The following is a 16,094-nucleotide window of genomic DNA, read 5'->3' on the forward strand; positions in this document are numbered from 1 at the left end:
ATACAATTACTCCACATCGTAAAACTTGGAGGAGCACCACACGAGTAGGTGTCAATACTTTTGAGTTAGCCCAACTGTAAACAGAGGCAAACAAGGACCTACGCCGGAAAGATACTGCTGCTGCCCCTCCCGCACTAGATGGAGCCATCCACATGTGCAACATCTGTGAACAACTCTGCCAGTCCCGTATCGACCTCTTTAGTCACCTCAAAACTCACCAACGAAGGTGACATCCTTAATAACTCATATCATTGTCTCATAGCTGGATGATCGTCATATTCAATTCCGAGTGACAGCAAAGTAGTAGTAGTAGTAGTAGTATGTGTGTGTGTGTGTGTGTGTGTGTGTGTGTGTGTGTGTGTGTGTGTGTGTGTGTGTGTGTGTGTGTGTGTGTGTGTGTGTGTGTGTGTGTGTGTGTGTGTGTGTGTGTGTGTGTGTGTGTGTGTGTGATGGAACGTTGCTTCAGAAACCGAAGTTGACAATACACATGATGCTCACCTGCAGTTTATCACGAAGAAGCGTCAAGTATTCTGAGTACCTCTGTCCATTTTCTGTGAGTGATGCAACTCTCTTCCACCCTTCTCTCTTAAAATAGGAGGAGTACACGTATCTGAAATAAAAAAATCAAATGTCAATCAAGTTCAGGCTAATGTTTGTGTGGTATTAATTCCTCCTCTTATCACACACCAACACTATGATACACACACACAGCCAGTTTGGTGTGTGTGTAATGTATCACTGTTTTGTTGGTGGTAAAGAAGAGATCCATCTTATTGTCTAGTAACTCTTGAAATAAATCTGTTGTTCACTTTGGAGAATCTTTTTAAACAACAACAAATATTTATCATAAAATCTAATGCAATAACTAATATGAAGTATGTGACAATACTGTTACTCACTGTGTATTTTATAAGCAATAACTTACTATCAAAGAAACAAACATAATCTAATTGACAAAAATTACTTTAAATTCATCAACTTTAGCCAAATAAAATGTAAATGATAATTACCGGAAAATCTTATTTTCTGGAATAGTCCTAAAAAAGTATGGATAATGGTCTTGATCTGAAAATATGGCGCCTTCAGCACCATACGAGATTATTGGCACATTGAAGTATTTTGACACACCAGCGATTGGTTCAACTGTATCAGAACATGCTGGACCCACAAACCCAATCTGAAAAAAATAAAGAGGAGTCAAAATTACAGCATTACAGTACAATAAATCTGCTGAACACAGTCACAAAACACTTTAGTTTGAGCTAATAATTTATCTCAGATAATTTCTTCACACAATTACCATATTATTGTAGAATCCCTGACTAGAAGACATTTGGAGAATCTCTATGAACTGCCTCATCACCATGGCTGGCTCACACGCTCCGTTTAACACAATGGGATGAATTTCAAAATCAGTAAGGATGCTTTTATTTTTGTTGACGGCCTCAACTGCCATGAAATACGCAGGAACATTGCCGGGAGCGATAAACTTGCGTCTGTTTTTTTTTTCGGTGGAGATTGGAAAGAGACCGACCATCTTCAGTTGGTGCAGAGTACTGCCCGGTTGCCATGTCAACCATCGTTGCTGTTGTAAAGATCAAAATGTACTATTATTACTGTGTTTAACATATCAATCTTATACAGCATATTGTATATGTCAAGCAAACATTCAGATACATAAGAAAATAAAGGAAAATTTATTTTTACATTAATAGAAAAGGAACTAAAAGGTTAGATTAGTGAGCTTACAAATGTTAGTTTGAATAAGGAGAAGCACTTGGTATAGTTGGGAGCATGACAGAAATGTTCCAGTGAGGAGACAAGGAAGTAGGAGAACAAATAACAAAAGAGCTGAGTCATGGTTATACATGATAACAGGAGGTGAACTATAACAAAAGTGTGTGCACAGTACAGTATAGTGATAGCTGATAAATATGAATGTAAACAATATAGAAGTATAAGTGTGTTAAATCCAGACAGGGAGGTGTATTGTAGACTACTATAGTACTAGCTTCTTGCATCACATAATCAACTTTGACCGTACCTTGTTGTTCTTCATCCAGTGACAGGCGACCTCATCAAGAGCCAAGGATGACTTGTTTTTCCACATGTTGTAAGTGTCCAAGAGATCCATGAAGTCTGTGTGGTTTACCTGCACCTTGTGGAAGGCCTGAAACATAAGGAAACACACAGGTCATGATTTATCAACTAAACACGTAAATTAATTACTAACGGAGAAAGTTTTATAGTGATCAAGCAATATACTGTACTTCAACTACTGTAATTACTAATCAAAAATACATTTATTTTGTTACCAAATGAAAAAACACTTCATGAGCAGTTCTAACGTCCCACACACTTGTATTTACTACATGTATTATCATAATGTAAAAGGTAAAAACTCATTTTAGTAAAGAAAAATACAAGATAAATACATAATACAAACTCACATTATATGCAAATTTTGCATATCTCTTCAATTTCTTCCATAAAAATTTATGGAACCGATGCATCTCGTATTTGCACTGATATGGAGAATCACCATCAGCTTTCTGAAAAATAAAATGAAATTATGAAAACTAAAGATTCACTGGATCCCACATCACTAAGTCTGTGTTGGCATAAGACACAACACTGACAGTCATATGTGAAGAAACATCTCCGTAAAATGTTTCTTTTCCTTTGAGAGACATTTAAAGTACTGTACTGTATTAACACAACAACAGCACTTAATCCCTTCCCTGCCACTAATTCTAATGTCTTTATCTAACATGTATTAATGACATCATCGTCCTTATATGTTTACTGCATACATCAAGTACCAGGGGAATATGCAGGTAAGTACTTAAGGCAAACTACGTTGTATAAAGATGAATAAATCTGTGATCACAATATATCTTAGGACAGTACAGTATGTTGACATGGTTGCTGCTTTATAATTAATCTTTATATCTGAACAGAGTTATCACTTTATTTTGACTATGATTTTTTTTTAATTATCTTATGTTGATGAACAGACAAACACAATCACAAGACAACATAAATCACAAAAATTTAACTACTGGACATAAAATAAGAGTAAAAAACTGTAAATGATTACTATCTTATTAAATTCTTCAAAATTAAATAAACAAACACTCACAATGGTTCTGTCTATGCACGGCGGAAAGGAAACAGATATAAAGTCAAACGGCTGGAGCAGCACAGACGGCCACCAGTGGAAGATGAGAATTGAACGTTCTTCTTCACCCTCAAGCCCGGACAGATCACTGTTGTTCTTTATGAATTTGTGATTGAGGTTTGGTCCAATCCAAGACACAATTACATATGCTTTCATGGCCTCAATCTGACCACGAAGGAACTTTGTCACATTATAATCTGAAATAAATATAATGATCTTTATTAAAATTTTTACAGATGTATACATAAAGGAAAGAATTTACTCATAATATTAGTGAAATAAAAAAAACAGTGTACATTATATAGTAAACTATAGAATCTAATGCATTTTTGTTTCATGTTAGATACCGCAGTCACGTGATAACTAAAATAAGAGGAGTTCTACAGTGTAACATTAGTTGTTAATTCACAACAATTTGAGTTGAGTTGTCACTAGGATTACTGTCAATATGTATTTTATACTATGACACTGACCTCTGGAAGTCACATCCATTATTTATATGAAAATATTAGAAGTAAGATTGAGATAAGACTTAGCACTACTTACTTTAGGTTACTTCACTTACATCTATTAGTGTGTGTGTGTGGGTGTGGGTGTGCACACTAGACTGTACACTATATATGGAGAACACCATTACTAAAATTGCCTAATCTAGTTCAGGTGTGGCTTGGTAGTACTAAGGTAGTAATTAACATCTTGAGTGGAACACAGCAACTTTATAATTGATGAATTTATTTTCATTAAGTCATAGAATTAAAAACAAATAGTTTATCTCTCTCTGGAAAAATCATATGTTGAATTATAAGGTTAAATTTAATGATTATTCCTATTTTTTAGTGAGACAGACACACACACACAGACACTACAGAAAAAACTTACCTGCATATGAAGCAAAGAGGACAGCACATGGTTGATGAGCACTGCATCTAGAGGGAACATACAGGCCATCTTCACACCCCAGACTCTCGGGGCAGTAAAACTCCCCAGTTGTTGGGTCTCTCATTTTAAACGACAGAGTGTTCAATTCTGGTAAACAAATAATTTTTTTATTGGTATATTTCAAGGCATAAAATAATATACAGTGTTTCATAGAATACGTAAATAATTAAACATATAAGCTATATCATAAACATCTTAACAGGAAAAGGTTTGTATACTTGAAAAATTATGAATATTTTCAGCTGGATTTACACAACATCTTCAGAATAATTTATAAACAGAAACTAGACCAAATGAAGTACAGTACTATGTTACACTCTCAAACAGATATAATTTTCCTTCAACAGCAAAAAACATTTTGGTTATCGTTCATTTCAAATGTATATTTTGTACTTTTCTTCACAGTGGTAGTTGTCTGCATCTCTCATTATTTGATGTAACTGTTATGCTTGATGAACAGCAGAGTACAGTGGTGTAATGTACAATATATCAAATGTTCTCTATTTTTACTGCCAGCATCTTCTGCCAAAGAGGAAATAAATCCCTCCAGCTAGAAGTGTTAGCTTGGTCCAGGTACTGACGTGGTGACACACTCGGAACACACTACAGTACTGTACAGTATAACCCAGTCTGGTATAAGATTGAACCTGTGTCTCAGGTTGAGAGTCCTGAGGGCTCATGAGCCATGAAGCCCTAGAGTGAGGCACTCTCTTTATTTTACCGATTTTTTTTACTTTTATTTGATTTTTTGCCACAAACCACAACCTTGGTATACAGGTGTGGTGCTGGTGGTCTACAGGTTCAGGTTACAATTAAGAGAATATTAATTATATTGTGCAATAATCTGTTGGCTGTACAGTACTGTGGTCACAGAGGAAGCATCACACTGTCTTCTACCATCAGGCAGTTTTCTCCATGAGCCAGTGACAGTGTCTCCCAGGCAGGTCTCTTCTTAATTCTTAACCCCTTCACTATGGGGACACCACTTTTAATATTTTGCAGTATGTGGCTGACATTAGACGATTTTTCTCACCAAAGAGGGGGTCCAATACACAAGTAGTTTTTCAAATATCTCCACTAAACTTCACATTATCCTTCACAAAGTTTCAGATCAAACTTAAAATTTCCAAACAACTGTACAGTATATACACACACTTCAGTACTAACCATCTTGAGTCCTAGAAAACAGTTTGAGAGTTGGGGAATTTGGACTGGTGAAGGACCTCCAGTGCTCAACGATGAAATCAGGTCGCAGTAACCTCTTAGGCATGAACCACCCAAACCGTCCGCCTGATCCAAGGTAGCTGAGAGGAGGAGAAACAAAAAATGAATCAATGACGTTAAGATTATGCAGCAATATAAAATATAAGGAGAAAAATTAAATCTGAAACCCATACACACCAGAGAGGAGAATCCAAAACCATTACACATTCGTACAGTCATGTACAGTACTCTATCAGTACACATCTGTCACCCGTAGACGATTACACTCTCTTAAAATAACAATGTTCCAACATTTTTTTTCAATATCTAATTAATATCTCCCACATATATATTATTAACAGAAATTGACATTTTCTTCTTTGGTGGGCTCCTTCCCATCTCATTATATTCTGGCACTGACTTCATTATATTCTGGTACTGAGCTTAATATATTGTGGCACTGACCTCATTATACTGTATTCTGGCACTTGACCTCATTATATAAAACAATGTCACACACTCATCCTCTCCCAATGACTAAACCAGTACCTTGGCGGCTCTCTTAACCCATCATCTAGTTTTGAGTTGTTAAAAAATAGTTATAGTTCTCAAGTAAGGCTTCCATACACGATTACTACTACAATAGCCACACCTTCGACACCATTTAATTACCTTAATATTAAATATCCTAATACATATGTAGCTATCCTGTGTGTTAAATTAGTTGAGCCGCAGATCTATGCGGCATTCAGTGACTGTTGCCTCATAGTCGATATCTGCAGCAGTTGTTGGAATTGGGGCAGAAGCTCTCGTTCCCCTGAGGCAGAGCAAAGCCGACCGAAGGAGAGAGAAAGACAGTCGACATCTCATCCAGGCTGTAACGAAACTTCTGGGCTGCTGCTTCTGTTTGGAGATCACCTCCGCGAGTCTGGCACAGAAACATCTTGCACTTGGTCCCATCCCACCAGAGGTTGTGAACACTAGAGGAGTGAAGCTGCCTTGATCAACGTTTTGGATTCTCTCCCCATATGCCCTTATCTTGTCGTTCTCGTTCCTCCTATGTGCAGCATCGAGAGCTAGGTTACGGTGACATGCGGCCATGGGATAAAAAATCCTGATGTCGAAGAAAGCTCGCTGTCCTCGCGTCCAGAATCCTCGAGCACTGACGTCAACACGGGCTTCGTTAGATGTGTTTGAAGTCCTATGTTGGAAGATCTCACCATCCAATGGAAGGAGGGTCGGTTCGACCATGACATCCCGGCAGATTTCCTTCAACATATTTGCTGTAAGGTCACTTACTTCATCATGCCTCATGCATATGAAGCCCCCTTTCTTGCACACCATGGCGTGATCAACGTCATAGGAAACGCCACACACGCATTGGGAGGGCAAACCTTCTACTGGCCGACCGTACCTTAGAGCAATGGCATTTGTAAATTATTGTTTATTGAGACTGAAACCATTTGCCCTTATCGGTAACGTAGTTAACCAGTTCGAGCCGCCCACCTTCTGCGCTATAGCTACTTTTTTTTCCAAATTCTCTGGTACTTGCAGCATCAGTTGCTCCAACATATCACTTTGGCCGTGCTGTCGTAATGGACCTTCAAATCTTGTTTACTTCACTGGTATCCACCTCACCTGTTGCGTTCTGAGCTATTATGTGGTCAGTGAGGGCTGCCATGAGCTTAACTGAGTTTTGATGTTCGGTGGCAGAAAACTCCTCTGGATTGGTCAATCCCATTCCTCCCAGTCTCGGTGGTAGTGCAAGGAGTGATCTTTCTGCTGGGGTTAAGTGAAGATGTTTCACTAATTTGGGAATGAAATTGACTCTGATAGTTTCTTCCAGAGGATGGAGGAGGGGTCCGATATGAGGGATAGTGCGCATCAGGTAGTTCCAGCAATGCTTGACTCCATGGGAAAATGCCGCAAGAGCCACATGTGGCTCTGTGTTAGCAATATCAGACAGAGCTTGGATTTCCCTAACCCACTCACAATCACCTTTCCCATCATGTATTCGGTCTTGAAGTCCATCGTGCCGATTACTGCACCTAGGTGTCTTTGGCCATCCTCTGTTATTTTGACCTCACTTCCACCGAACACCTCCATTGCCCGTTCATAATGTTCTGGCTTCACAATGAGGAAGGACTTGCTGGCGTTTGGGTGGTACCCTATTTGTGGACCTCGTGATGTTACCAGGTCCCACCACTTTTCCTGCTCCTGTAAGGTCGTTAGCATATGCCACTTGCTTGACCTCAGTTGTTTCAAATTTTATTGTGTGTTGGAGCACGGATAAGCCTATTGCGTACATTGCCATTGCAACAGGGTCCCCCTGTGTTGTTCCCTCGGTTGACTGTAAGATGGTATCACCTCTTAGAGCCTTGTTGTTTACTATATAGAGGTCTGATGGATTCCTATAAATGTTTTCAACATACATTGCAAAGCTTGGGCACTTGATCTTGATGTTGTGCAGTGCGGCCTTGCGGTTAAGTATGTTGAATGCGTTTGAAGCGTCCACCAGGAGAAAGGCTCACAATTACGCTGCTCAAATATCGTTCTCATGCCATGAATGGCGGCTTCCCCTCCAGCCTGGTGGCCAGCACAAATTTGCAGGTTCCCTGCTGCTGCCCTGACATCATCCTTTACCACCTCCATTATGCATTTTCCGATGATCCGCCTCAGCACTTCCCCCACCCCTATAGGCCTACTTCCTGGATTTTTATCCAGGGGAATGAGGCGGCAGGCCATCAGAGCATGGCTAGGTTGCTAGCTTTCTTGCAAGGGCGGCAATGGCAGTGCAGAAATCACTTGCTAGTGGGCCAAACTTGTTAGTGCTGAGGATGACTCTCCAACCGTTTGCATCCAGACCTGAGGGGCCGGCCCCTCCCTGAGTTTTCAGTGCCTTTTTCCACATCATCCCTCCTGTTATTTCTCTAACAGGATAGCATTTGGTGGGATATAGTCACCATGGAACCTGATGCCTTCGTCTTCATTTGCAGGGGGATGTTTTTACTTCAGTTGTTTTAATGTCTCTCTGTTTATTGGCAGAACCCCACCAGAGGATTCCTCTGTGAGAGATCTTACCGCCAAAGACACTTTTCCGACACGTATTTTGTTTCCAAACTTTCTTGCAATGTCATCGGTGTTTTGCTTTCCGTCTCCTATAAATTTTAGTTTCTCCTGCAGTGTTCTTGCTTCATATAGGAGATCATCAAGGGCCCCATTCTGCCACATTGTCAATCTTCTCTTCATTGCTGCCACATTTTCTTTGTGCTTAGTCTTTGTGTGTGTCCTCTGACAGAATAGATGTGGTATTATTGCCAGTATTTGAAGAGCTAAAGGGGCAAGGAAGCAGTCCTGAGTGTACTCGGTTATGAGGCGAGTCATCTCCCGAATCATTTCTTTGGTGGCCGCACACTTGGGTGGTTCAAACAGGTTGGCTGGCGACCACCTGACAATTTCTGAGTAAGTTTCTTTCACCCATATGTCCGCATTTTCCATCGACATGCCATTCCACTGTGGTAGCTGTCTCTCATTCACCTCGTGGACATCTGCTACTATTGGAGCAGCGTTTATTAGTACAGTACGATATTTTCGGGTTGAGTAGACTCACTGCTATCATTTAGGATATCATCGGGCGGTTGGGTCCCGGGGCGATATAGTTCCCTCGGTTAACGAACTCAACCGCTCCAGAAGGTCGTTCGTTAACCTAAAACGTTCGTTAACCGAAACCATTGTTTCAATGGGTTTTTGGGTAATTGGTTCCAGCTCACCGAAAATTTCCTAAATTCAACAAAAATGGTAGAAAAGTTCACTTACTTTGAGGTGTGTATGTAGAAGGCTCCTGGATGATGATGATGATGATGGGATTTAGAATGGGGGTGGAGGAGAAGGAAGAAGAGAAGGCATTGGGGTGGAAGAGAAGTCACCCCATGGTGCCATTTCACCCATAAAATTTTAGCTCTCTGGTTTAATTCAAGATTATTTTCTTTAAATCAACGCTGCACTGCATTATATATTGTCAATATATAAAATATATTTCAAAATGACCAATAATTTGCTTGGAAACACAGAAAAAAAGCGTTTAGTTGAAGAGAGTCTCAAGCAAGATGTTACCTCCAGTGAAAACAGAGAGAGACTGACGCCTGTTTGCTGTGTTAAGAGGCTGGATGCCGCGCATTAAACTAGTCACTTTACCTTCAATTATGTTCAATAATTGTTAAAATTACTAAAAAATTGAATATTAAACTTTTAAAATTATTGAATAGTATAAACTTCTTGATATTTACAAAATAGTAAGGAATTTAAGCCCTAGAACCGATTAATGTATTGGCGGACTGATACTAAAGCTGGTTGCCCGGTCAGTGCAAGCGAAAACATGTTGAGGTCGGTTCGTAAGAAGTTCGTTAAGCGAATTTTTTTTCGTTAACCGAATTGAAGATCCTTATGGAAGGCAGTTCGTTAATCGAAATTATTACGTTAACCGAGGTGTTCGTTAAACGAGGGGTCACTGTACACTGTGGCCTCCCTGTGTCTGCCTGCCACGTGGGTTCCGACAATTGTTTTCCTTTCTGCAAACCACACATGGTCGGTTGTTTCTACTACTACAACTATTGCTGTTCTGTGTTTTTTTTTAATATAGAGTATGAAAAACGAGCACTACAAACAGGAGGTAAGAACATATTAGAAACAAAATAAATAATATGTTTTGAGTGTACTGTAATATGGAGATGTAAAATGGTGTGACGAAGGAAAGAAAGTGAGAAACGTGTTAGATCAGCTCAAGGGGACGCTCCCTGGCACTTTGGGGATGATTGAGAGAATTGATGATAGTTTAAGGCAGGGCAGGTTGGTAAGAGGGAGAAAGAAAGTCCAAGATAGAGATGGGGTGAGAGAGAAGAACATCCCGGAAGCTTCAGCTGTGTGTGTGGAGGTGGGGAGACAAACCTGCTGGTCTCAAAGTCTGTGGTGAGGGACTCCACGTTGTAGCCTGGCGGTATCCACACCTCGAGGCTCACCATGGCTTTAGGTATCCTTACCTCCATGCTGCTTCTACTGAAATATACAAAATGTTTTACTTTCCGAAATACTGACATACACAGATGACATACACAGACCCATTATGTTATACAATTATGTCAACGGTACTTTTGTGAATCTTGTAAAATAAAACAATACATCTTAGTTCATACATTGTTACAATAATTTATCATTTTCGACTTAAGTATGATATGTTAAAAAAAATAAATTCCATTCCATTAATATAATTTTACTACATTTCTTAGGGGTGATCAATTATTTATTTTAAATTAAAAGTACTGTACTTTGAAATTTCACACTGAATAAGTGTTAAAGCATAAAGAACAGATTACATAGGCCTGTCCAGTAATGTACACAGATTCATACAGTATACAATACTGTATACACTTAGGCCTACATGTATGGTATGGGTAGAGTTTAACACTACTTGATTATCAGTGTAATCTGGTATCCCTATACAGTATATTAAACATGGTTAGGTTACCCTCACAATTTATTATATGATAAACAATACATGGAAACTGTGGGCTGTATGAGAGCGTCCCTCCCGGCTCTCTGTTAACTTGGTACTGTACAGCCTCAGTACTTACGGTATATAATGCCATCTAGTGAACACTTATTGTCTTATATATTGGCATGTAAGAGCACATGGTGATTTGTACCATATTCTTAGATACAAGCATTCATCAGTAAGGTCGCCGTAACTTACTTGGCGAACACGACCAGCGTCCCGTTGACCACCGAGAACTCGTAGATGAAGGGCGAGGCGCCCCAGTTCACGTACGGCAGAGGCCCGCTGAACCAATGAGTGGGATGAACCATTGTCTTCTTCAGTAAGCTCTCATGTCTACTGTCTGCTTGTAACTTATTAGCTTTTTCACTTCATGTGCTCATTTTTTTTTTTTGCATGTCCATCAAAAAGGCCAAGAAAATCGCGATCATTTAGGTGTGGCAAGTCCATTAGAAAGATCAGGGAACTCGTGACCAGTCTTCAAAATGCATCAAGACAAAAAATGCACTTAAAACATTTTCTTGTTGGCATATCCTTGTGTCTCCATGCCCACACTTCTTCCTCGACTCTGACGTACCCATCATGCCCATTTCTAAGTGCACAACTAACGCAGTATATGAAATCAATGATGCTAATATAACTTTACATACGGTTTACGTTGCAACTCTTAGTATACTTATGGTGGCAACGTAACAAGAACACAAACACCAATGTTTCCGGTTCACGACGTCACTCATTCTTTATTACATCATGCACATGGTTATATACAGGGTGTTTACAAAGCCCCTTGATGTGTGTGTATCGGGAAACACATACATCAAGGGACTTTATATACACAAACATTAAGGGACTCTATAAAACACATACATTAAGGGACTTTATAAACACATACATCAAGGGACTTTATAAACACATACATCAAGGGACTCTATAAAACACATACATTAAGGGACTTTATAAACACATACATCAAGGGATTTTATAAACACATACATCAAGGGACTCTATAAAACACATACATTAAGGGACTTTATAAACACATACATCAAGGGACTTTATAAACACACATCAAGGGACTTTATAAACACATACATCAAGGGACTTTATAAACACATACATCAAGGGACTTTATAAACACATACATCAAGGGACTTTATAAACACATACATCAAGGGACACATACATCAAGGGACTTTATAAACACATACATCAAGGGACTTTATAAACACATACATCAAGGGACTTTATAAACACATACATCAAGGGACTTTATAAACACATACATCAAGGGACTTTAAACACACACATCAAGGGACTTTATAAACACATACATCAAGGGACTTTATAAACACATACATCAAGGGACTTTATAAACACATACATCAAGGGACTTTATAAACACATACATCATGGGACTTTATAAACACATACATCAAGGGACTTTATAAACACATGCATCAAGGGACTTTATAAACACATACATCAAGGGACTTTATAAACACATACATCAAGGGACTTTATAAACACATACATCAAGGGACTTTATAAACACCCTGTACGTAGACGACAAGGCTTTATAAACACTGCTCCATGTCCCTCATACTCTAGTTGTTGTAGTAGCTGTCAGGTTCATCGATGCTTATTTGGTCTTTCAATTCTTTCCAATCCTCTTTCCTTAACTCTATACAGAACAATGCTCAGGCAAATTCATGCTAAATACGTCTTATCAGCTGCAGGTGTTTACTGATGCAACTTCATAAACATGTCAGAGTTTGTCAGCAAGAGAAAAAACTTCATATGCTTCGTTTTGTTTGATATATAATTATGGTTAAATATTTTGATTGGTTCCTAGTAAGTTTAGGTACCTTTCCCTGCCCCCTTTCCTTTCTCACTCTCCCCCTTTCCTTCCCCCTCTCCCCTTTATCTTCCCCCCTCTCCCTCTCCCCCTTTCCTTCCCACTCCATTATATAGTTGGCGGTGAGGTAAGACTGATAGAGAGATATTAAAAGCTGGGGTGGTCTAGCCTCTCACTGCCACAAGTTTATCAGTAAAGGTAGACACCCCCGCCCCCCCTCCGTTGCGCCACACCAAAGTCCAAGTGGCCCTAACTCGGGGCATTAGAAACATAAAATACCGATTATCAAATTATTAAAAAACATTGTCGTTTTATATTCACACACTAAGCTTCGTCCAAATCCATTGCAATCGGTTGGAGTAATCTTGTTTACAACTTCCGAGCTTGATGACCCACACACGGTCATAAAGTGTGTACACTAAAGTATTCTTTAATTATCCCTTCCAACACAGCGGCAAGAGACGATGACTGCTGCAGAGAGGAACATAAAATTTGTATCAATTAAAAATAATTCAGCTAACGCAACCAGGCGGACGTTTAACTGTACCATAATTATTTATATCACTTATTAAGGCTCAAAGGTTAAACATATTTCTATTCTTAAATGTGTGTGTGTGTGTGTGTGTGTGTGTGTGTGTGTGTGTGTGTGTGTGTGTGTGTCTGTGTGTCTGTGTGTGTATGTGTTAACGTAGATCAATGAATTAGGTAGTCTTGTTTAGTATCCTCCTCAGGCCATCTGACTTCACCACCAGAAACGTCATTATATCCCTCCCGGTACACTTCTCTGTAACTCGCCCCTGACCATTGGCTCTTTGATTCCGGTGTCTTAAAACAAATAATTTACTCTCTTCACAAGCGCGCGGGGACAGGTCACACCCAGCCTGGCGACGTCACCCCATGTGGAATGTATCGACTTAAGTATGTGTCAAATGTGCAACTTGAGGGAATGACGTACACCTACTTCGCCCAATCATAACACACAATAGGACAAGCAGAGTACTACGTCACCATCGACCAATGAGAAAACTTTGTCATTCTCCTCCCAGAACGTCATCTCCCTCCTTAACACCTGCCCATCCATTCAACAGGTGCGTCCATCTCCTCACACACACACACACAGCTGGCAAACCTCTGTTTTACACAAAGATAGCACTGCATATACTTATAGCGTGCCAAGTCTAGCTGCCTCAGTGCCAGGGATATATGTACGCTGAACACTAGGCTCTGTGGCCCATACCAAGAGGGCCAGACCGTGCCACTGTTGGCTGAGTCAACGTCAAGACTCCGTGATGTGTTAAGGCTAAAGCTACGGTTACGGCGTCCAAGAATGATGCAAATGGACGTCATGTCAAGTGGGTTTTATGCGCTTGTTTACGAGTTCATTAATAATTCTGACGCAACAGTTGGATGGCTGTTTACACTGTGGAACCCTTCAACCCGGCATTAATAGGTTTATAATATACAGGCAGGGCTCGGCGATAACGTGGGGGTTGTATATAGATCTCAACTCCGGGATGTTAGGTGAGTGGGTAGCTATATTTGGCTCAAACTTACACATAAAACCCCTGCCATCGATTCACCTCTCACGCGACAAAAGAGTTCCCCTCTCCTCTGCCAAAAGATTCTCACGACCACCTGACGCTTTTTGTAGCCAACTGCTATTGTTAGCTAGTCATGACGGTGGTGAATACAGCGAACCACTGACACACGCAGCTGGCTGGCGGGGCAAGAATGCCATTGCCCAATCCCACTGCCAGTTATCGTGCAAGCCTTTTTTTTTCTTCAGGACTCACTTTTGCTGGTTTACTCATCATCCACAACTATTACACTAAGACTCTTTAAGCACCGTGAGGCGAGTGGTGGCTTGGGAAGTAAACAGCGCCAAGTGTAGGTTTTCAATAACATACTGAGGAGACATCTATGGTCATGGCCTGGGGTGTACACTAACAAGGCCTCACTGTTACCTGATACTTCACTCATGTCAAACACAGTCAACCGTATATATTCTTATAGTTGTGTTTCATTTAGTATCAAACATGAGGAGAATTAATTAAAACTTGCAGAAGCCGGTTTAACATTCTCATCTTCTTGGATAATATGATCACTTAGCATCATACTCCGTGGGAAAAAAAAAGTGAAAGACGATCCAATATGCTGTTTACTAAGCTTTCGGTATACAGCTAATGGGTCAGGACTCGGGAGATGCCACAGAGACACCCTAGGTCAGGAGACAAGAGCTGTGTCAACTAAGCCACCGCGACTATTGCGTCTTAAATAATACGACGGTAAATACTACCAGTGTTTCAAGTGTAATAAAAAAAAAAGTTGATGCCAAAGGTTCACTTCACTGTCTCCCGTAGCTAAAATTATCTTAACTTAACCCTACGACCCCGGGTATACCCAGTGTGTGTGTGTGTGTGTGTGTGTGTGTGTGTGTGTGTGTGTGTGTGTGTGTGAAGGTATGTCATTAAATTACTCGCCAATAGAGTTTATTATAGCGTCTGTGGGTTACTTCCTGTGACGCTACCAACGTTTTGACAGTCACCATAGCAACAATGAAAACCAGCCAGCCTCCTCAGCCTTCCCTATAGCCTCGCCAAGTCTTAAGAATAACAACCCAACAAGCATTAAAAGCAAATCTCACTGGGCTTCAGGGGCTTACCTCACTAGACACTTTGGGACTATCTCTACTTAGGGGCTACATCAACAGTCAACTTTTCCTAGACTGAAGATGTTCCTCAATGTGTCATGGAACCTTAGGAAACGAAAACAAGTCCAAGCCAACATTAAGATCACAAGCTTGAGAGAGAACTACACTGTGTTGAGACGGTTCAGTGGTCTTAGGGTAGGGTTTGGCTAGGAAGGGTGGGGTAGGTTATCAATGACTCATAAGAACATAAGAAAATAAGGAGTCTGCAAGTGGCCGGTTGGCCTGTGCATGGCAGCTCCTGTCGAGAGTTACTACCACTCTCTATCATCCATGAATCTATCTAGCCTCCTTTTAAAACTTTCCAGGGTTCCAGCACTTACTACAAAGTTGCTAAGCTTGTTCCACTCGTCCACCACCCTATTTGTGAACCAGTTCCTTCCTATCTCCCTCCTAAACCTAAACTTATCCAACTTAAATCCGTTGCTCCGAGTCCTATCCTGCTCGGATATTATAAGAACTTTATCTACATCCCCTTTATTGATACCTTTCACCCACTTAAATACTTCTATCATATCTCCCCGCACTCTTCGTCTTTCTAGGGAATGCAAGTTTAGTTTCTTTAACCTATCTGGATATGGGAGGTTTCTAAGTCCCGGAATCATTTTCGTCATTCTTCGCTGCACCGACTCCAGTGAATTGATATCCATTCTATAATAAG

At 40.2% G+C, this 16,094-nt stretch overlaps 1 protein-coding gene across 4 annotated transcripts in view; it reads right to left on the minus strand.

The window, feature by feature from the left end:
- LOC121855882 (receptor-type guanylate cyclase gcy-1-like) overlaps nt 1-16,094 on the minus strand; it is a 45,538-nt gene that overhangs the window by 19,145 nt on the left and 10,299 nt on the right. The window contains exons 3-12 of one of the 4 annotated variants that reach the window (XM_042351049.1): nt 11,070-11,156; nt 10,268-10,372; nt 5,288-5,424; nt 4,061-4,207; nt 3,143-3,378; nt 2,451-2,552; nt 2,045-2,170; nt 1,301-1,585; nt 1,011-1,177; nt 499-610 (exon numbers count right to left, since the gene is read on the minus strand). In XM_042351049.1, the coding sequence (XP_042206983.1) occupies nt 499-610; nt 1,011-1,177; nt 1,301-1,585; nt 2,045-2,170; nt 2,451-2,552; nt 3,143-3,378; nt 4,061-4,207; nt 5,288-5,424; nt 10,268-10,372; nt 11,070-11,156 (1,504 nt within the window). Of the gene's footprint in view, nt 1-498; nt 611-1,010; nt 1,178-1,300; nt 1,586-2,044; nt 2,171-2,450; nt 2,553-3,142; nt 3,379-4,060; nt 4,208-5,287; nt 5,425-10,267; nt 10,376-11,069; nt 11,157-16,094 lie in introns of all 4 variants that reach the window. The other 3 variants (XM_042351048.1, XM_042351051.1, XM_042351050.1) reach the window with 3 other exon arrangements.

This window comes from Homarus americanus, unplaced genomic scaffold, assembly GCF_018991925.1.
Source record: "Homarus americanus isolate GMGI-L3 unplaced genomic scaffold, GMGI_Hamer_2.0 scaffold2071, whole genome shotgun sequence".
In the NCBI taxonomy this organism is placed as follows: Eukaryota; Metazoa; Arthropoda; class Malacostraca; order Decapoda; family Nephropidae; genus Homarus; species Homarus americanus.